The sequence below is a fragment of the Lithobates pipiens genome, unplaced genomic scaffold (assembly GCF_037356315.1).
Source record: "Lithobates pipiens isolate NorthernLeopardFrog02 unplaced genomic scaffold, aLitPip1_a1.2 Scaffold_23, whole genome shotgun sequence".
NCBI lineage: Eukaryota > Metazoa > Chordata > Amphibia > Anura > Ranidae > Lithobates > Lithobates pipiens.
Window position 1 is genome coordinate 225,534,224 of NW_027507785.1, and position 22,726 is coordinate 225,556,949.

Consider the following 22,726-nt stretch of genomic DNA (forward strand, 5'->3'; position numbering starts at 1 on the left):
ACCCTGGGGTTCTTTTGAAGGTTTCTAGGGGTTTTGTGAGCATTGAAGAATTTGTAACTCCAAGTAACCACTGATAGAAATTATATTCTTAGCTGTGTGTAATATGGAAGCTTTCCAACTGGTCAACAGCATAAGAGTGTCCTTCTTCCACTGACCATTAACATAAGGGCTTGTTCTCCCATTGGTCACCAATGGGACCACTACACTAAATACACCACTACACTATAATGACTACCAATATAAAGAAGGAACTTCAGTGGCCACCAAAGTAAGAAGCACAAAATTTTTACCGTTGTGCATCTTTTTTTCTTTTTTAGCCATTATTAATATTTGTTTCATTTCATGATTGCTACTGATTTTGTTTTCTTTTAAAGCGGGGGTGGTTAAAATAAAAATTGCTCTGGGTGACAAATATGCTAGATACAGTAGAGATTTAATAATAATTTAGCATGGGTTTGGGCAATTTTTATGATTTTACCTTTTCGATGTGTGAACTTTATGCTCAACCTTTACATTAGGGCATGAGATTTCAAAATAGAGGACATTAGCTCTGGTTCTTATGATTGGATTGGTATGCATTTTTCATTGAATGTGTCCTCTGCTTGTATTTTTTTAACAAATGCTCAGCTTAAGCTTTTTAACCGGTGTAATTAATGAAGAAATTGGAAAAACATGTCATTAATGGAAAACTTACACCCTTGGGAGCTATGTGAATGCGTGAAATTTGTACATTAATGCAGTTTCACAGGTTTTTAAAATAAACAGCATATAGAAAATGTAGAGAAGAAATATATTTTCTCATTGTCCACTACTTAAAACATGTGAACAATCTTATGCCAACTATTTTTGGACACATTGCTCTACACTACAAAATATATAGATAATTATTAAACATAGTGAAAAATAAATAGTGCACTGTCTGAAAATGAAATTCAAAACGTATGTGTCATATACTGTATATGCATCAACACAAATACAGTACAGTGCCTTGAAAAAGTATTCATACCCCTTAAAATTCTCTACATTTTGTCATGTTACAGCCGAAAAAGTAAATGTATTTTCTTGGGAATTTATGTGATAGAACAATACAAAGTGGCCCATAATTGTGAAGTGGAAGGAAAATGATAAATGATGTTACATTTTTTTTACAAATAAATATTTGAAAAGTGTGGCGGTCATTTTTATTCAGCCCCCTTTACACTGATACCCTTAACTAAAAACTAGTGGAACCAATTGCCTTCACAAGTCACCTTATTAGTCATGTCAATAGAGTTCACCTGTGTGTAATTTAATCTCAGTATAAATACAGCTATTCTGTGATGCGCTCAGAGTTTTGTTAGAGAACCTTAGTGAACAAACAGTATCATAAAGGCCAAGGAACAAACCTGGACAGGTCGGGATAAAGTTGTGGAGAAGTTAAAGCAGGGTTAGGTTATAAAAAAATATCCCAAGCCTTGAACATCTCATGGAGCATTAATCAGAGAAGCAGCCAAGAGGTCCATGATAACTGGGGGAGCTGCAGAGATCCACAGCTCAGGTGGGAGAATCTGTCCACGGGACAACTAACAGTCGTGCACTCCACAAATCTGGCCTTTATGGGAGAGTGGCAAGAAGAAAGCCATTGTTGAAAGAAAGCCATAAGAAGTCCTGTTTGCAGTTTGCGAGAAACCATGTGGGGGACACAGCAAACATGTGGAAGAAGGTCCTCTGGTCAGTTGAGACCAAAATTGAACTTTTCAGCCTAAAAGCAAAACGCTATGTATTGTGAAAAACTAACACTGCAAATCTCCCTGAACAAACCATCCCCACCGTGAAACATGGTGTTGGCAGCATCATGTTGTGGGGATGCTTTTCTTCAGCAGGGACAGGGAAGCTGGTCAGAGTTGATGGCAAGATGGATGGAGCCAAATACAGGGCAATCTCAGGAAAAAAAGCTGTTAGAATCTGCAAAAGACTTGAGACTGGGGCCGAGGTTCACCTTCCAGTAGGACAACAACCCTAAATATACAGCCAGAGCTACAATGGAATGGTTTAGATCAAAGCATATTCATGTGTTAGAATGGCCCAGTCAAAGTCCAGACCTGAATCCAATTGAGAATCTGTGGCAAGACTTGAAAATTGCTGTTTACAGATGCTTTCCATCCAATCTGACGGAGCTTGAACTATTTTGCAAATAAGAATGTGCAAAAAAATTCACTCTCTAGATGTGCAAAGTTGGTAGAGACATCCAAAAAGACTCGCAGCCATAATTGCAGTGAAAGGTGATTTTACAAAGTATTGACTCAGGGGAGTGGAATACAAATGCACGCCACTCTTTTCACATATTTATTTGTAAAAAAATGTGAAAAAAATTTATTATTTTCCTATCATGTCACAATTATGTACCACCTTGTGTTGATCTATTACAAAAAATCCCAACAAAATACATTTATGTTTTTGGTTGTAACATGACAAAATGTGGAAAAATTCAAGGGGTGTGAATACTTTTACAAGGCACTGTATACCTTAAAAAAAATGCAACAATCAACCTTACAAATATACAATTCAATAACAATATTGCATATGCAACACTAAATACTGGTGCAATTTTTATTAAACACTTCGGCTTTTTAAAGGATAACGCACTATGAGTTATTTTCTTCATATTAACTTCTAACATCTATGAACTGAGAGCCTGTTATAACTCTAATATCCTGGTGAGATGTCCATAAGGAGCAGCATCCATTCCATCAGGACATATAAGTGCATAAGATCCCTTGCGGATTTGAGCCTCTGGTAAGCAGCCATTTGTTTCATTCAGGACACAGTGGTGGAGCACTGGCACTTTTAATTGGTTTTGCATGAAGACACTTTAACACCAAGGATATGGATGGACACTTTGAGTGGGCATTTTACTTACAACACATACATTTTGAAATTTAAATTTCAGACAGCGCACTATTTATTTTTCAAAATTATTTTGGATCCCAGTACCCCAGGGATTTTTTAGTGCAGCAGACCCTATATTTTTTGAGCGCAACCTTCAGTAATAAATACACAATTATTAAGCATAAACTGCACACTTTAAACTGGAAATTACACTCTCTGGCAGACTGCACCCTGAAGATCATACAGTATCTAACACATCTGAGATTTCTTAGTTCCCTTTTGTGTGCTGTAGTTCCTTCCAGCAGCCTCTACATCACTACAGGACAGTGTTGTGTCATGGGGCTGGCGGGTCGACCAGAAAATTGATATAGCTAAATGTGTCATATATTGTAGGATCTCCCCTACCAGTTTTGCTTGTAGATTCACTTTAAAGCAAGTACCCTTTTTATATCTTAAATTAAGTACTATTCTTTGTTAGTTATCCTTATTGACTATATTAAATAATGTGATTCAAGACCTCAGAACTATAGCAGAACTACAAAAATGTAAGTGAAAGTCAAGAGATACTCACAGCCAAGTACATTGCTCCATATACACTGAGAGCTGCTTCTTTGGATGGAAATGTTCTCCTTGCCTTGATAACAAGGTCTGGATTTCCAGTACAAGCATTGGCATCAGTGATAAACTGTGTAAGTTGGTTGCAACCAAGTGCTGTGTAGTTCGGTTTGCAAATTGTAAGAAAATGTGGAGCCAAGTTTCCTGTCACAACTTGTCCAGCATTTACAAATATGTCTGTGGCAAATAATCCAAAAGTATAAATTCCTGAAAAACAAATACATACAGCATTGTTTTAGTATGTAAATTGTACAGAATGGAATTTTGGACTAGAACACCAGCAAGAAATTACAATGGAATATACTGTATCTACAGGCAGAAGTGTTAAAGCCCATATTCAGCCCATATTTGTTTTATGTAGAACTCTGTTTTATATTGCTGTATGTGTCTGCACTGAGGAGATTCCCCATCACTATCTGCCCCAGTGACAAAAGCAGGAAATTGAATAGGACCTCATGCATACTGGGCATTTAGCCCTGAGCCTGAGTCTCCGGCATTTAGCTGCAGCTAAAGGGCACTGGGATACCAGCCAGCCCCACTCCTGGAAGCCTTTCAAACTGTATGAAAGTTGTATGGGGCTGGGCTCAGTACTCAGTGCTTCCATTTATTGCAGTATTAGCCCAGAGACTGAGAAAAAAAAGGAGAATGGGGCACTTCTGCCAAAAGTTCTTCCAGTGAGCTGTATCAGGGGTTTATCATGGGGATGGTATATGACAATTGTGATAGCACTGGAGCAGCACTTCAGAGAGTCCAGTAGAAGCAACTCAGATACAAGACATTAAGAGCAAGAATATGGCATTTCTAAGTGCAGTATTTCCAAAGGTTTAATACATATGTGGTTAAAACACTTACAAGATCCAGTATAATAACAGGCACATCATCTTAGTTTTCCCGACTCCTGGCTCCTATCGCAACCTCCACAAGGCTAAGCCAATCAGCAGCTGCAGAGGGATGGGAGAGGATTGGGGCAAGATGGGTGCCTAGCTCCCAGAACCAAGATGGAACGCACATGTACCATGTAAAACACACATCTAGCTAGGCGCAGTAATGCATTTTGGAGCATGAGCGATAGCTCCTTCATCAGACCGATCAGTATACTGGATCTTGTAAGTGTTTTTAACCATATACAGCATCTCACAAAAGTGAGTACACCCCTCACATGTATGTTAATATTTTATCATTCCTTTTTATGTGACAACACTGAACAAATGACACTTTTCTACAATGTAAAGTAGTGAATGTACAGCTTGTATAACAGTGTAAATGTGCTGTCCCCTCAAGATAACTCAACACACGTGAGGCCAAAGCTGGAGCTTCAGCTTGTAACATTAGGGAAAGTTTAGCCCCGGAAGAGCTGGTAAATGTGAGGTAGACTTCTTGTGTTTTATGGTGATTAGGACAACTTTGTGGGTAGCAAGACCACGAATGTTAAAAGTGAACTCATAGATTTAGTCAGCATGTTCTCTAAGTTTGCCTTTAATCTGGATTTTATATCAATTGTACTTTTGAAGCTGAACTCCTGGCAAACACTATATCTGGTCTCCCACAGTACACAGAACATGGAAATACAATATAAACGGCTAAATACCTTTTCTCATCTGTCTTGTGTCTGGTCGAGCACTGGTTAAAGCTTAAAGGAGGAGTTTTTATTCTTCTCTGACTATCCTGTAAGGCTGCATGACTCGTGACCCTTTGTCTGGACAGTGCTGATTGGCCTTGTGCTGATCACATCCCATACATTATACACAGCTCTGCCACACAGCACAGTCCTGGAAGGGCAGGAGGCGTGAATTTTCTTTGCTGCAGTACAGAACACAAACAGGTCTTGTCTTTCTCCCAGCCTGTAATTGGACAGTGAAAGAAGAACTAGCAGACTGATGAGCTAATCCCTTTGTCACTTTGCTCTCTCCTCCTATTGGCATGCTCTTTGCACTGTAGCATAATTGATTGGGTCCTTATGATTATTTTTCTCTCCCAGTCTGAGTTCTGCTGTACAGGGGATTGCAAGGGGCTTCTACCAGGTCAAAGGCAGGTACTAACACTGCTGGCATTATAAATTACATTTATTGGTGTAATAATAAATAATACAAAGTCTAACTATTTATCAATGTATTCATGATTACATAGCTGCCTTGAAGAATATGTTCAACCTTTGTAGGCAAAGAATTTGCATTTATTTTATTTTTTTGTTTACCATAAGCCTGCAAAGCATTGCACCCATTATCAGCAGATCGTGGGTGCAATGTAGGGTTCTTGCAGACTGTCAGTGTAAACTGTCTGCTTTTACCTCATATGAGCAGGCAATTACACACTGACAGGCAGTATAAATGAACTACCTAGAGCACTCAACATTACCCTGAGGGTCGGTTCACACTAGGACGACTTGTCAGGCGACTTAGCCGCCTGACAAGTAGTGTCCTGTTCTGTACAATGGAACCGTTCTAATCGGAGCGACACAAGTTGCTCCGACTTAGAAAAAGGTTCCTGTACGACTTTGGGGGCGACTTGCAATGACTTCTATACAGAAGTCATTTGCAAGTTGCCGCAGCGGTCGCGTCTGGGTCGCCTGAGGCAGTCTCGCTGTAAGTCGTGCTGCCTCAGTGTGAACCGGACCTGATAGTTCATTGGGAATTACAAGCCAACAGCTGCAATGGCTGTCAGTCCTTGTAGTTTTCACATTTACAGAACTCTGTCAATGAATGATGCGGCTGAGTGGGCGGAGTGCCGCACGGTGACATTTTCTTAAAATTGTGACAGCAAGTGCAGGGAGAAGATCCCCGACTTGCTGTCACAATAGAGTGGGTGTGAGAGGCTGCTGCAACATTAACATGTTATTTATTACACCCTGAACGCAGGTGTACCAAGTAACATTACAAAAAGTGAACGTATCCCCTAATTTGCATCTTTTTATATCTGCCTAGAGTTTAGCTTTATTGCATTATGCAACAAAAACAAAAAGGTTTCTTGGTGTTCAATGGTCCAAATAAAATAAAAAATGTACCCTCATCAAAATTACACTTTTTTTTTTTTATTAAACAGGTGTTCTTATAGATTGCTTTCTGGTTATGCCTTAACAGTCTAGCAAAAGCGCACAGGGATATTAAGTTGCAGCAGTGCAGAATCTATATTATTATTGAGTGTTAAATTATTTAAAGAAGCTATTAATTGCTGTAAAATGAGTGCTAAATTGGTGTTTAGAAGCCTGTAAATAAGTTTAGAATTTCATGGAACGCTAAGATTTAAAAAATAATTAACATCTACTAATTGGCACCACAAATTAACAGAATAATTAGTATAAAAGCTGAGCTGAATAATATGGCCTGCCTTCATTAGAAAAAAATAAAATGAATTAACTTTTTTCAGTTGTTATCCAAATGTGATGAAAGCACATGAGGCTTGCACATTTAAAAAAAAAAATGAGTGTCTGATTAATGAAAAAATACAACATGAATATATGAATAATACATAAGGTATGTTATGGATATTGTCACATTGAATAATGCAAGACTTTTATATATAACATTTTGAGGGAATTGTCCTTTCAGATCTTCAGCACGTAGTCAAAGATGACGTACAGAAATTTATTTTCACATTCAATAAAAAGGATCTTCACACTTTAGATATTCAAATGTACTTGCTTCTGAGATTTTTAGCAGAGCTATAGGGTTCAACTATGTTTGGAATAGCAAGTTGAAAAGAGTCAAAGCAGTGATTCCTATGACCTGCATTGATGGCTTCACTCTGCTTTTCTAAGTACAACCGCTTACCCCACGTGCCCATATAGAGTCTATATTATATATATTTTTAATACCCATGTTTATGCTATTACATGGGGCTGGGATAAATTCAGTGCAGCACCATTATTTTTTGAGCGGATTCCAAAGACTACAGTTGATCTTCTACTGAGATTTTCCCATAGCTACCTTCTCAGGTATATGTCATGTACATGTATAAGTCATTTTTGCCTAGATACCCTGCCTAAATCTCTGCTCTAATTCATCCCAAAGGTGTTCTATTGGGCTGAGGTCAGGACTCTGTGCAGGCCAGTCAAGTTCCTCCACCCCAAACTCGCTCATCCATGTCTTTATAGGCCTTGATTTGTGCACTGGTGCGCAGTCATGTTGGAACAGGAAGGGGCAATACTCAAACTGTTCCCACAAAGTTGGGAGCATGAAATTGTCCAAAATGTCTTGATATGCTGACGCCTTAAGAATTCCCTTCACTGGAACTAGGGGGCCAAGCCCAACCCCTTAAGAAACAATCCCACACCATAATTTTCCCTCCACCAAATGATTTGGACCAATGCACAAAGCAAGGTCCATGAAGACATGGATGAGTGAGTTTGGGGTGGAGGAACTTGAATGGCCTGACCTCAACCCGATAGAACACCTTTGGGATGAATTAGAGCGGAGACTGTGAACCAGGCCTTCTCATTCAAAATCAGTGCTGGACCTTCTTCTGTGGGATGGCAGATTGGCAAGCCCAGACCATAGGTTGCAGACCCGCCATCCCAGAGCATCTGTCTTGTTAATGAAGCCGACAAAGCAAGCAGCTGTGGAGCAGAGCTGTATAAGCTGATGCTTCCTGTATAGCATCGTCTCTTGCCAAAGGCGGAGCGATACCAAATGCACTCTGCCGGGGACAGCAACAGCAGGTGATACCTGAATGGAAGACTGTTAATAAAGGTAAGTTTATTACTAAAATTGCAGTGTATATATGGGCATATCTGCACAGTGGTTACTGGGCTGCTTTCAAACTGATCCACAGGTGCAGAGCACCTTCAGGTTACCTGCACTGAGGCATAGACTTCTGTTATTACCTGCGGGTTTGGTGAGCTTTCAGAAAGTGCACCACACCTGTAGGATATAATAGAAGTCTATGGCAAAGTGTAGCTAACCCACAGGAAAGACACAGGTGCACTGCGCTGCATTAGTGTGAAAGGCCCCTTTCACACAATCGGTTCAACTAAATCAAACCCTCCATTCACCTCTATGAAACATCAGATGTAAACAGATTTGTGTCAACCTTTTACACCCACCTACCTCCAATCTGATTCGCAAAAAACAAAAACAACAAAAAAAACAGAAGGGGATCAATCCACTTCCATCAGGGTGGATTGGAGGACCCATAGAGTAGAGCACGGACCTGTCATCCACCTGCTCTGCTCATTGTGGCCCGCGACCGGTTACCAAGTCGCTTCAGTGGCCCTCGCTCTTCAGAAGGTTGGGCACCCCTGCTTTAGGTGTACTAGAGTTTTAAATAATGAAATTTAAGAAACAATGGTAGTCCAGTCTAGTCCAGGGGCAAGGCTTAATATGGCATCAGGTGAACATTTTCATATAATCTCAGAGGGCTCATCTCCCAACTGCATGAAAGTCCAGGGTAAGATTATCAACATAGCTTATGAAAAAATACCTACTGCAGTTAGTACTCCATATACTCCTATGAAGAAGGCACTTTAATGAACTGGGAAAATAAAATGTGGCTTATTCCTGCTGTGTTAGAGGTTGGCGTGCCACCTACAAGGGTTTCCAAGAACTCTGGACCAGAAACCAAAATCCTGCCCCCTCCACTCAGAAGGAAACATTTTTAGGTAGACCTTCTTTAGCATATATTGATTGATTTACTAACACAATGAGTGCAAAATCTGGTGCATCTTCTAGTTTTTTTTTTTTTGTCAAAGCTTATTTGTACAAGCTGAAGTTAGCAGCTGTTTGGCTGCCATGCAGAGCTGCACCAGATTTTGCACTCTCCAGTCTTAGTAAATGAACCCCCTAGTATTGATAAGTAACAGTGCATGTTTTCAACAGTAAATATCTTTGCTGTGGTTACTGTAGTTTTATTTTGTACAAGTGCAGCTATGGTTTCAATTTTTCTGTTGGGAAAAAAATCCAGTAATTATTATGTGCAAGTTCAGCACTATTAGAACTGAATGACTCAAAATGTAATTAAAATTTTATTTCTGTAGTCAATTAGATTAGTAGAACTGGAGAACACATGCTATTTTATCAAATAAACATCTTTTTAAAGATCCAATTAAAACAGGTTTATATTTTCACTTAAGAATAATTTGGAATTCTAAAAGTTATAGCATATTAAAATGTATTTTAAATATATTATAACACTGATGACTTCCTTTTAAAAAGAAGAATATACAAACTTTTCATATGGTGCATAAGACGATGAAATTGCATAAATCAAGAGAAATCTTCAGCTCCCTGGAGCTGCTGGAACTTGTGCTATTGATGGATGTGTTAATGGTTGTAGACATGAGTCACAGTAAGTGATAAGTATCCAAAGAAAATCAAAAGCCATCAGACTAATGAATGGCAAGTCCCAACAGGTCATAACAAGCCCCAAAGAATCCGTGTGGACAAAGAGGATGTCAATAAAAGTTCTTTATTGAATAAACAAGACCGTAAGTAACCCCCAAAATACCTGTGGGACTTTAGAGGCAACTCAGAAAGAATAAACTTATATTATATAAAACATAAAACTTTTATTATTACATCTGTATAAAAGTGTGGTACATCATCAGTACAAATGATAAAAACAAAGTCATCAATGCTGACTTCTTGTAGGGTATGCACATATTAGTGACACTGTTTTCTCTATATAGATACAGTACCCGTCGCCTTTCAGGAAGGGTTCAATCATTTCTTCAGGGGTGTTAAAAGAAGGTCACAAAATTTGAGTTCTATAACAGAGCATAATGATCATCAGAACAAGACAAGGAAATAACATCATGGAAGTACATATTCTTTAGTTTTGGGGGTTACTTACTCTCTTGTTTTCCTGAAATTAGGGAAGTTGGCAACAAACATATATGGCTTTCTCTGGTGGTTCATTTTTCCTTATTGAATAAAAACATGTGTAAATGGCACTTACATTTAGGAAGGAAAAGACAACTCCACAGTCTTGCTAGTACCAGTGCTGATGAAGGGAAGAACCATCTATGCTGCCTGTAGCCACTATGAGAGCAGAAGATGAACAAACTCCAGCCACAGCGGACCGGAAATGGCGTCACTGGAAGTGACGCCATGGGAAAGTGATGTCTCCTAATGCCGCGTACACACGAGCCGATTGTATGGCGAACTTAGTCCGTCATACAATCCGACGGACAGTCCGTCGTACTTTCCACTGAACGGACTTGACCACACACGGATACACAAACAGTCCGTCGAAAGCTTGCGCGATGACGTGTACAGCACGTACGACGGGACTAGAAATAGGAAATCCAAGACACAGCAAAGCACCCTTCCGCCGTGTAAATCCTTTCTGGGCATGCGCCATTCTTAGTCCGTCGAACTAGCATACTGATGACCGTATTGTCCGCTGAAACCAAAGTACGACGGACAGAATTTCGAAAAAAACGAAATACTTAGTACTCCGGACTTCACGCTGAAAAAGTCAGCTGAAGCCCACACACGAGCGGATTGTCCGCTGAAATGTGTTTCGACGGACTAAGTACGCCATACAATCCGCCTGTGTGTACGCGGCATAATCGGAGCACTGCACACAAAGGGCACAAACAGTCATGGTCTCCACGGCAATGTTTTGAGGTTCTGCCTCTTTATCAAGCTTGAAGAACGGGACAAAGACAGCACCCATAAATACTGATGTACATGAAAATGATAGCCAATTTAAAACAGGGAAAAATGAATAAGTAGGCAGCATGGATGGAACCTCACTTCGCTACAATAACAACTTAACTTCTACTGAAATTGTCCACTCTGTAGGAAGCCCTACATGGGACTATGTATAAAAAAATTTAAAAAAAAAAAAGGCCAACAAAATAATAAAATTATGTTTTAAAACGTATAAAATTACACTTCTGGTGATGTCACTTCTGGTTATGCCATTTCTAGTCTGCTGTGGCTGGCTAGAGTTGATCGATGGTCCTTCCTGGATATGACAATTCACAATCTAGCACCATTTACACTCCCTTTTCAGCTGGCATATCAATGTATCTGTTCATATTCTGCTCTTCTAGCAGCCACAGGCAGCAAATGGTTCTTACCTTCATCAGCACTGATACCAGGGAGAATGTGGAGTTTTCTTTTCCTTCCTGAATGTAAGTGAAATTTATTTACGCATGTTTTTTTCAATAAGATAATTTTTACCAACATCCTCTTTGTCTATACAGATTCTTTTTAGCTCATTATGATCTGTTGGGACTTGACTCTCACCCATTACCACGTTGTATTATACATCATTACTACAAGTTCCAGCAGCTGAGTGTGCTCAATATTTCTTGATTGCACTTTCCAGGACTCTTTGGCATATGTTCTTGGCAACACCAGCTAATTTGGGCACTTCATGCATTTTTTGTTTTTTCTTTACTAGCATTATTGGACAATTTAGAATTGCATTCTTGGGGCAGTTTCTTTCTCACCTTTATTTATTGCATGCATTTGTTTATTTCATGCATTCGTTTGGCATCATTCAGTTGTTGTTTTCGTGATAGTAGGCCATGGTAGCCAAAAAGAAATTAGCTCATGGAATGAGAGGTTAATACATTTTTGGGATGTGGTTACACTCTACTACTCCTTGACCTGCTCTTAAAAAATACAGTATTTACAGCCATTTGGAAAATGAACCACTTGCCGACGGGGTCATAGACAAATTAAGTCTTGGTCGGCAAGTGGGTATTGGCTACAGCAATATGCCATAACCCGGTATTGTTTTTTCAGCTGGTGACTCTCTACAAGACAAAAGTGGTATGGATGGCAAATTCACCACTGAATCACTTTTAGAAGCGGCGGGAGCCGCCCCCCTCCCACAGCTTCCCGTTGTTTCCCGGGCTTGCTTGACGATCTGGGAAGCCCAGGACCCACCTGGTGGCACTGGTGGCTGCAATAGAGATAAGTGGCCTTCAAACCACACATGTGAGGTATCACCACCATCATCAGAGCAAGAGCAATAATGCTAGCACTAGATCTCCTCTACAACTCTAAACTGATATCTTATAGACATTTTTAAAGCATCGCCAATGGATATTTTTAAGTACCATAAATTGAATGAATGACCATGAGCATGCCCAATTTTAACATATATGTTGGGTATTTATTTACTTGGTGTAACATCATCTTTCATATTTTTTTTTTGATTCATTTTTCCAAAACAACTGTGCTTGAAAAAAATGTCAACAACTGATATTTTATTCTATAAGACCTCTGCTAGTGAAAAATATATAATGTTTGGGGATTCTAAGTCATTTTATAGCAAAAAAAAAAAAACACAAATTTTTACATATAGTACAGTATAAGAGAAAAGTGTCAGAATTGGCCTGGTAGGCAAGTGATTAAGTGAACCCAATGAAAATAATTTACTTTTTCAAAGTACTTGAACAGAAAACATTCAATTTTTATTTAAACAGTGGCTTTACATGATATGATTTACAACATAATAAAACACAGATTACCTCTTATTACCTATTTATTTGACAAAAATATAAATAGCTGCCATTGTGTATTATGGAAAAAATTAAGTATACCCTTAGCATTATTACCTTTAGCATAAATTATTTCTTGTATTCATTTTGTATACAGTAAACATTTCTGAAATTGACATTTACATTTTTGACCACTTATCCATGCAAAATTTCTTGAGTTTCAAGATGTTTTCTGGGTTTCCCTCATCAACTGCCTGTCTCACAATTCTCCTCCAACAAAATGTCAGTGGTAAGAAAATAAAGGCTTTGAGTAGGACACTCCACAACTCTCCATGTCTTCTTTTTTTGAGCCATTCATTTGTGGATTTGCTAGTGTTCTTCAGATCATTATTGTGTTGAAAGACCTATTTCCCTTTCAGGATTAAATTTGGGACAGCTAGCCTCATATCTTCATCAAGCACCCCTTGATAAGATGCAGAACAGATAGTTGATTTGATGATTTCAAGCTTCCGAATCCCTAAATGAACAAAGCAACCTCAAACCATAATATTTCCACCACCATACTTCACAGTTATGATGGGCTTCTTCCCTTAAGATGTTGTCTTTGGTTTGTGACAGACATGTCTACTGTTACTGTGATCAAATAGTAGATCTTCAATTAAACAGTCTTCAGCATGTTGCTCCAGATTGCCTGGCTTTGTATATATGTTCAATAGCAACCTGTAATATTGATGGAATGTTCTATTGGGATAGCAAAGGCATTTTCTTAACACACCTTTAATGCAGGTTAACAATTAATCTTTTTCTGAACACAGATACATGCACTTTTACGCCTACTGTTGTAATAGTTATTTGAACACCTGACAATTAAAACTGAGGATACTTGTAGACTTCTTTTAGCATCAAATGGTGAGCTGAATTTGCTAGGACAGACAGTGCTGGAAAAAAATAGCAGTCGTTTGAAATATATGCAATTTTGATATTATTTTACTCACAGTGGAATTATTTATTTCAAATCATCAGGAAACCTTTCCAAATTTGTTGCTAGCCTTGTGATGGGGACCCCTTCTCCCACTCCCTTCATCCTCAAATGAGCCAGTTTAGTTCTTGGGCTGATCTGTAAGTATTAGTATATCCAAATTCTCACTAAGGAAACGTTTTTGTATCATTCAGAAAGTTTTCCCTCCCTCATTTTTATGAAAGGTTTATTATATTTATATATCTGATTTTTCTGTACTTACAGTGAATTAATTTTTGCATCCATACTCGTGATGAGTGAACGTGATTCACGAAACGCGTAGAATTTTTCTATTCATGTGATGCCAAGACAGTTCAGCTTTTATACAGCATGTACTCAGTTATGAATATGTATCATTTTGTATCATCATTGTATACAGTGAATTCATGGTATATTTTTACCAAAATGTCAGCCTTTGTATATAGTTATGTATGTTTTGAAAACATTACCATGCATTTCTAGATCACGGAATTGCTTTTGATACAAGAAAGGTTTTATCATATATTTACTCCATACACTCCTTTTTGCAGCAATAAGCCTCATTTAAACTCCCATTCTTTTTCTTTGTTTCTATTTCATATAGCCAGGGATGGAGGCCTTTTACTGTGGACAGGTCAGGTCACACTTTTCTCCATTTGCTAGACTTGTAGGCATCCATAATTTTTTTTTCCAGAGGATCTTACAGAACTCTATGGATCTTGGTATGATGACACGACACACACCTATTAAATAAAATAAATCTGTCTTGCTGACTGTAGCTCCATCCCCAAGGCCTAAAAATATGGGTGACCCCATGTGGGAAGCTATAGTCAGCACTGAGCCCAATTCCATTTCCATTTTGCAACTCTGTCTCCTGACCCACATATATTTGTAGTGTTTCTCTCTCTCCAAAGCTCTGGGTTCTGTGTCTTTCTGCTGCTCCGTTCATTTGTTACCAACATGATAACGTCTGACAAGCTCTCTGACACAGGAGATAAAAGCAGCTGGAAATTTGTGTTGGGTAGGTAACTTAACTTAGAGAAAGATAAGCAGGGAGCTTATCTATTTACAGCTCTGCAAGTTTCTTAATTTCTCTGCCTATGTGGAAGGGGGGGGGGGGGGGGTATGTGCTTTTCCTCCAATCAGCTCACACACAGTGTATGTTCAGACTTCCCACCCACTGCTGAAACAGGAAGACAAATTGTTAACATGATGTGCACATCCTAAATAATATAGAAAGGGAAAGACTGCAGATATAGATGCAAAACAAATGTAGGGACATTTTTTTCAAATCTGTGCATCATCTGAGGCTATTCACTTCACTGGGTATATGTGAGAGTTTACACCCACTTTAAAGTCTATACCTGCAGTCTGCTTTTAGGGTTTATGGAGAAAGTGGAAACTATCAGCCTGTGCTGTTAACACAAGCTGACAGCAGCACACTTTGGCTACTACACTTGTCCAGAACAGCCTCATCTAATACCCGGCTTGTGCTGTTGTTAGCTTGTTTTCTGATGGTGATAGATCTTCTTTAAATAGGAAAGGTTTCCATCTACATATTACCTAAGTGGGTTCTGATCATTGACATATAATCTGAAACATACAATTCTAATTTTATGGCTTTAAACTGGTAGTAAATGTAGGGGTGTAGTTACTTTTTCCATGTTAAAAATCTGCATTTTCATTATCTTGGATCATAAAAATGAATACATCATTTCAAGTTTATTGGTTCAAATATACAACCTTTATCTGTAGGCCTAGTTGCATTGGGATCTAATGTTTGTCTGTTCAATAATTTTTACTGTATACTCAGCTCCATTATATGGAATATATATATATATATATATATATATATATATATATATATATATATATATATATATATATATAGCATTTCTTTGTTAAGCAGATGAGATCTTCCTGTAGATCTGTGGCTGTGCAATCACATTTTCTAGAAAGTATATAATTAGCATATAAAACATGAATGTGAAAATGTTGAATTATAAAATACAACTGTACAAGATCTGATACAAAAAATATTTCAGGGCAACAAATCTCAGAAGCACATTTCTCTACAATTGAACATAAGAGGAATAAAAACGCTCTTACCCAGAAATCTGACGGTTCTGCGCACCAGTGGATTAATATAGCAACAGTCTCCAGTTAAAAGAGTTTTTTCCTGGTTCTCAAAGTCTCTTGTTGCTACCTGTAGGCAAAAGACTACAGTTTCCCCCACGATTATCTAAACAGGAGACATAAAGAGAAAGATGTGGTTTGTGAAAGGTGAAAATCAATAGGTATACTGCATGAAACATTTAGCTTGGCCAATAATACCTACATCTAGATTTAATACTGAGGCTCTAGCGCAGCACACTTTGCTTATGAAAATTAACAGCTAATAAGCTAATTAGGTCTTAACCCATATCGTGTAAAGTATCCTGTTCAGATATTATACCAGGACACAAGGTTTTTAATTACCCCTTTCCTCCTGTGCCTTTTAAGCACAGATCCATGTTTTAAATTTCTGTGTCAAACACTTGCATGCCAAGTTAGAGTTTACCTTCCCTCTTCAAGAAGATGGAATAATTAATTCCTGCCATGTCACAAAATACAGCAACATAATTTTTTCAGAAAATATGTACTTTTTATTAATGATGGATTGACGATGGATCTACATCGGGGGGAACATTGTTTTTTTTTATTTTTAATAAAGGAATTATCAAAATGTGTGTGTGTGTTTTTATTTCTTTTTGACACTTTTTTCGGTGAATGGGTAGGAGTACCCATACTCATTCACAATGGAGGGGCGGGATATGGGGGTCCCCTTGTTAAAGGGGGCTTTTGAATTCCGATAAGCCCCCTGCCTACAGACCCCCACAACCACAGCCCAGGGTTGTGGGGATGAGGCCCTTGTCCCCATGATCATGGGGACAATGTACTTTGGGTGAGGGGGCAGAACTCCCCTGCCCCAAAGCACCCCCCATGTTGAGGGCACGTGGCCTGGTATGGTTCAGGAGGGGGGCGCTCGCTTGTCCCCCCTCCCTTTCCTGACCCACAGGGATGCCCCCCACTAGAACACTCCAGTCAGCCATTGGCTGAGAGCGCTGATCGGGAGCCAGTCAGCTGCTGGTTTTCCAGCATGCTGATCCAACAGAAGCCAGATGGCCAGCTTCTGTTGGACTGACTGCCATGCACACAGGCAGAATGTTGGCCGTTTTTTATTGAACCGCCCGATGTCGCACCAACATTTGGCCTGTGTGTACTAGGCTTTATGAGGGGGAGAAAAATCCCCACCTGTAAAAGGAGAACAATTATAGTTGAATTTTGAAGCTACATCTAAAAGAATCGTAGTACCTACCCCAACCACTGAGTGTTTAAAGTTTCTGGGACTACATGCATTTTTTTGAACTGCTGCGCATGGGGGAATATGTAAACAGTTTTTGGTTTTGTTTCTCCAGTGTGGAATGTGTGGTCATATTCATTTCAATATCCTTAAAAACAGATGATGAGAGCCACTTGTGTATCGACTATTCCAAAATATAAATATAGACATAAGTTGTAATTAATATTGACTCCTCCCCCTCATGGTCCAAATCCCCCAGTGCCAAAACTGCCATGTTAATCATCATCTACTAATGTATTTAAGTTAATTGGGATTTATTCATTAATTCATTATGAGAGAACAATTGCAATGGAAATAAATATCCTCTAGTATTCACAAAAGCGTTTTTCATGTTTCACTAATTTATTACATGAGAGACTTTTTGTCATGCATTTGTATTTAATCACAGAAATATGTTAAGAGAACTTGAAACAGAAGAGAACTTTACTTCTACATGTAAACTCAGGCATGCGCTAGAATATTTCAGTGTGTCAAAATAGTTAAAGCAGATCACTAATGCTTTGCAGTACTTATGGTATTTCTGTGTAAGCATGGTTTACTGGTGTTTGCATCTATTAGTATTTTGTAGATGTTTCTCTATGAATAGCAAAATTACAGTAAGCCCTGAAGTGCTGTTAGCAATAGATTAATATGCCTTTCAGTAAATATACTTCCTTACAGAAGTAGTATTTGCTAAATGAATTTGGATTTCAGTAATGAGTTACAGATCCATTTCTAGATTCTGATTTTCACAAACCTAAGTTCTCTTACCTGGGATTGTGAAATGTTCCACAAACTAATGACTTGCAGAGCCATTAATGAATTCTTATACTTACAAACGTAAGTCTATCAACTGTGAGAATTTCCTAAATCAGAATGTCAGACGGACAACGAGCCTGAGAGGTCCTCTATTTAATCAGATTGGAAATGTATAGGGAATTCAGGGCAATCAATAGTTTGTTTATATGTTAAATATTTATGAAAATAAATGCATCAAACTGTGTTAAATTCATAATATACTACCCCAATCGGCTATAACATTATGATCACTGTGACATTGATTATCTTCTTACAATGCCAATGAAGTGGGAAGGATATATTAGACAGCAACATGAACATGTTGTCTCTAAAGTTGATGTGTTGAAAGTACAAAAAATGGACAAGCATAAGAATTATAATGGTTGGATGTCTTAGATGTCTGGGTCAGAGCAACTGCCTGCCTGCAGTAGTCAGGACCTACCAAAAGCGGTCAAAGAAAGGAAAAAATGGTGAACTGGCAACAGGGTGTCCCAGGCTCATTGATGCACGTAGGGAGTGAAGGTTGGCCCTTGTAATCTGATCCAATAGGAGAGCTACTTAAAAAGTTAATGCTGGTTCAGACGAAAGGTGTCAAAAACACACAGTGCATCAAAGGTTGTTGCATATGGGGCTGCAGACCAGTCAGGGTACCCATGCTGCTCTGCATCCACAGCCAAAAGCACTTGGTATGAGCGCATGAGCAATAGAACTGAACCATGGGGGGGCGTGACCGGAAGCGGACCTGTATGGACGCTCACTGAGGCAGCTCTCTCCTCAGCCCAGCCACAGCAGCACGTAGGGAGACAATCTGCACCCATCCGATGGGGAGATCGAGGGCCACCCGCTCCACGGCTACTAGGGGACCCTCTGCCGTTCCTCCGGGGCCCGCAGCCGACCTCCGGACCTATTTTTCTCCGTCGGACGCTCCGGCCGGCGGGCCTCCCAAGATGGCGCCGGCCGCGCTGGAGACGCCGTTACAGGCCTCATCCCCGGCCTCGAGTGAGAGGAGCGGCTGCCGGTCGGGCACCGCGGCGGACGGGACGCCTCCTCCATCCAGGGCAGCCGACCGGATTCCCGCAGCGGTGAGTGCTAGGCAGCCCCCGCCCGCACACCAGGCCACCAGATCAGGCCCGAGGCCTACAACGAGGCCCCTCTCTCCGGACGCTGGCGCATCCAACCCCCCACGGCACTCTGAGCAATACGCGGCCATGAGGGACCTGAGCCCACTGCAGTGGGGCCAGAGATCCCCTCCGCACAAGACGCCCGACTGGGAGCAGGTCAGTGGGGAGGCCTGGGGGGAGGCAAGTGGCCGCACCAGGCCGGGTCAGCACCCAGGGTACTTGGGGCACGGATCCCCTCCCCCCCAACGGACACACAATGCACGGGGGCCCTCCCTAGGCTGCTGCGGGCGGCATCGGACCCCCTCCTCCCCACTAGTTCCCTGGGGTCCCCTCCTTCCATGGAGGACACTGACTTTCCAGCCCTCCCCCCCGGGAAACCCGCTACCCTGGCCTCAGCGGGGACAAGGGGGTGTGGAGGAGCCCCGAATGGACCAAGGAGTCCGGTCCCCATCACCCAAGCCCCAGAGACAGTCCTCCTCATGGGCCCCTATCCCGCAGCGACACCGGAGTGGCTCCCCGGCCCCTGTTGCGCATAGATCGGGCTTAGACCCGTTACGAGAAGTGGGACGGACCCGCATGACTCCCCTGGCGCAACCACCTTCTCGGCACGGGGTGTGGGATTCCCATACCGGGCCCCCCCCAGACTCACGGGAGACAGACGATGGACCCCACGGACCTCCACTGCCGTCCCTTCTGTATCCGACTGGGGGCGACCCCGGGGGCCCCCCCCCCGAATCTGCTCCCGCAATGGCAGCAATACCTACAAGCAATCCCCACTAAGGAGGACTTTAGGCAATTGATAGAGGATGTTAAATCAACCTGTCGCTCAGAAATACAAATGTTGCACTCCGGTCTCAAGCACTTAGCGGATCGGGTGGAGATGGCCGAGGAGGAGATACAGGAGACTAAAGTGGCGATTCACAGGACCCAAGCACAAGGTGCCGACCATCGTATGCTCCTGAGAGACATGCAGCGTCATGTGGAGGACCTGGATAACAGGGGGCGTCGGCATAACATAAGAGTGCGGGGGATTCCAGAAGCGGATGGGCCGGAAGATCTCCAAATTATCCTGCAAGAAATATTTAACAACCTTCTGGGGGAACCCCCCTCCAAGTTTATTGAAATGGACAGAGCTCACAGGGCCTTGCGCTCCAAAGGCGCGACTTCTACCCCCAGGGATGTCATCTGTAGAATCACTTCGTTCCACATTAAAGAGGACATAATGAGACAAGCCCGCCTGGCCCGGGTGGTGACCTTTCGTGACATCCCAGTGCAGCTCTTCCCAGACCTATCTTGGCTCACACTGCAGAAGCGTAGACTTCTTCAACCATTGCTCCGTACATTGCAGGATGCTCATATTCCATACCGCTGGGGATATCCGTTCGCTCTTACAGCTAAACATCAAGGCAAGACGGCAACCTTGCGGTACCCGGAAGATCTACGAACCTTTTGTGAGGACCTGGGGCTTCAACCTCCCCAGCTGCCTGACTGGGATCTTGTGGCTGCGCAGCCCCCCGCCCCAACCCTGTGGCAGAAGGTCCCCTCCCGCCAACGCCCTCGCAACCGGGAGGCCCCTAAGAAGACGGCCCGCCAAGGAAAGGGCTGAAGTTCTGCATGGCGGCAATTTTTGTGTATCTTTTTCTCCTTTTTTGATTCCGTAGGCCCGCGGGGCGTAAGGGATCGCGGCCCGTTTTGTTTGTTGGTTGGCCGGTGGACTGATGTCCGGACTCTCCGAACTTGCCCTCTTTTTCTGCCTCAAGAGCTCCCGTTTTTTTTTTTTACTTATTTTTTCTCCTCCTACCAAGTGCCTTCGTGCTGATGTTGAATTATGTTTTTCTTAAGGCTGATGTAAATGTGAGACTGAGACCATGGGTTTGTCACTGTCTCTGTGTCACCCCCCTTCTACCCGGATGCATTGGTGTTTTGGGAACTGTCTGGCGGCTGCCGTCGCAGGGGCGTTCCCTCAGCTCCTCTTGCCCCCGGCTTTACCTACGCCGATTGACGGGGGGGGGCTGGACTCCCATGTGGCCGCCAGGCCCGGCCCTCGGGTTCGGGTTCTGGTGGCCCCCTGGGAATCCGATCAGACCTGAGCGATCTGCCAGTTCATGGTCTCCTATGGTTCAATTTTGTAATGTACAATAGTTGTTTATTTAATGTGTGCACCTATGTTTGCGATACTAACCTCTTCTTTATCTCCCCTTCTCTGCTTTTTCCTCTCCCTCTCCCCTCCCTGTACTCTCACCGTGTCGTGGTTGGTGGGCATCGTGGAACTCCTCTTAGAGCCCTTTCTCCGGAACAAGCTACCTCCTGGCTCCTGGCGGTCGTCCTGCATGGTGGATTATGGGTAAGAACCAGCTTACGTTCTCATCCCCCTGACATGACTGATGGCTAAGATTTTATCCCTAAATGTCCATGGACTGAATTCTAACGGGAAACGGCATCTGGCACTTAGGGAATTCAGGCAGTCGGGAGCGGATATCGTCCTTGTCCAGGAGACGCACTTTGATAAGGGGGGGTCCTTCGCTTTCGCCTCTCGATACTTTCCTTTAGCATACCTATCCTCGGGACCTCACAGGAAGGCCGGCGTGGCCATCCTGATTCGTCATGGAGCCCCTTTCACCTACCTTGATCACTATGGGGATCCCGGGGGAGGCTTCTTGATACTTAAGGGCAAGTGGGGATCCCAGCCAATTACCCTATGTACCCTGTACGCCCCAAATGTCCGTCAACATAGCTTTCTCTCCAGACTCCTGTCCCGCTTGTTCAAGACAGATCATGGTTACTTAGTGGTGGGGGGGTGACTTTAACATGGCTCACTCCGCTATTGCGGACCGTTTGGCGACATCGACCCGGCCCCCCTCCGCTAAAGTACTTAGGGATTCGAAACTGTTTCGCCAGCTGACCCGCAGACACGCTCTTTTTGACGTCTGGCGGGCCCTTCACCCGGCGGACCGGCAGTATACGTTCTACCAGCTGCACTCCCGCATAGACTACTTTTTTACCAACAATTCCACGCTGAGAGTGGCCCGACGAGCCCATATCCTACCAATTTCATGGTCGGACCACGCGCCGATCCTACTAACACTGGATCTAGCGGCTCCAGTAAGTAGACCCTACAATTGGAAACTCAACACCTCTCTCCTGCAACATTCCCCATCGCAGGCGGAACTGGTCTCAACCTTGAAACTCTACTTTGCTGAAAATGCGACCCCGGACATTGCTCTCCCCACTTTGTGGGAGGCCCACAAGGCGGTCATCCGTGGAAAGTGCATGGCTCTGTCTTCTGCTTTAAAGAAGGACGCAGAGGCCACTAGATTGCGAACGGAAAAGGAGCTGGGGCAGCTGGAAAGGAATATGCAGGCTTCTCCGTCACTGCGACTCCTCCGGAAGATCACTAAGCTTCGCACGGTGCTTAAGGATCTGGCGCTCCGCCGGGTAGAAAAGGCTATGCTGCGGGTTAGGCAGACGTACTACGACAGGGGCAACAAGGCGCACTCACTCTTGGCGAGGAAACTTAAAGATAAAACCCTCCTCTCTACCCCACATCAGAT

General features: G+C 42.1%; 1 protein-coding gene across 1 annotated transcript in view; it reads right to left on the reverse strand.

Annotated features, from left to right (window-relative positions):
- PLPPR5 (phospholipid phosphatase related 5) overlaps positions 1-22,726 on the reverse strand; it is a 431,124-nt gene that overhangs the window by 199,671 nt on the left and 208,727 nt on the right. Inside the window, exons 2-3 of the mRNA XM_077452875.1 lie at positions 15,984-16,116; positions 3,440-3,690 (exon numbers count right to left, since the gene is read on the reverse strand). Of these exons, the coding sequence (XP_077309001.1) occupies positions 3,440-3,690; positions 15,984-16,116 (384 nt within the window). The remainder of the gene's footprint in view (positions 1-3,439; positions 3,691-15,983; positions 16,117-22,726) is intronic.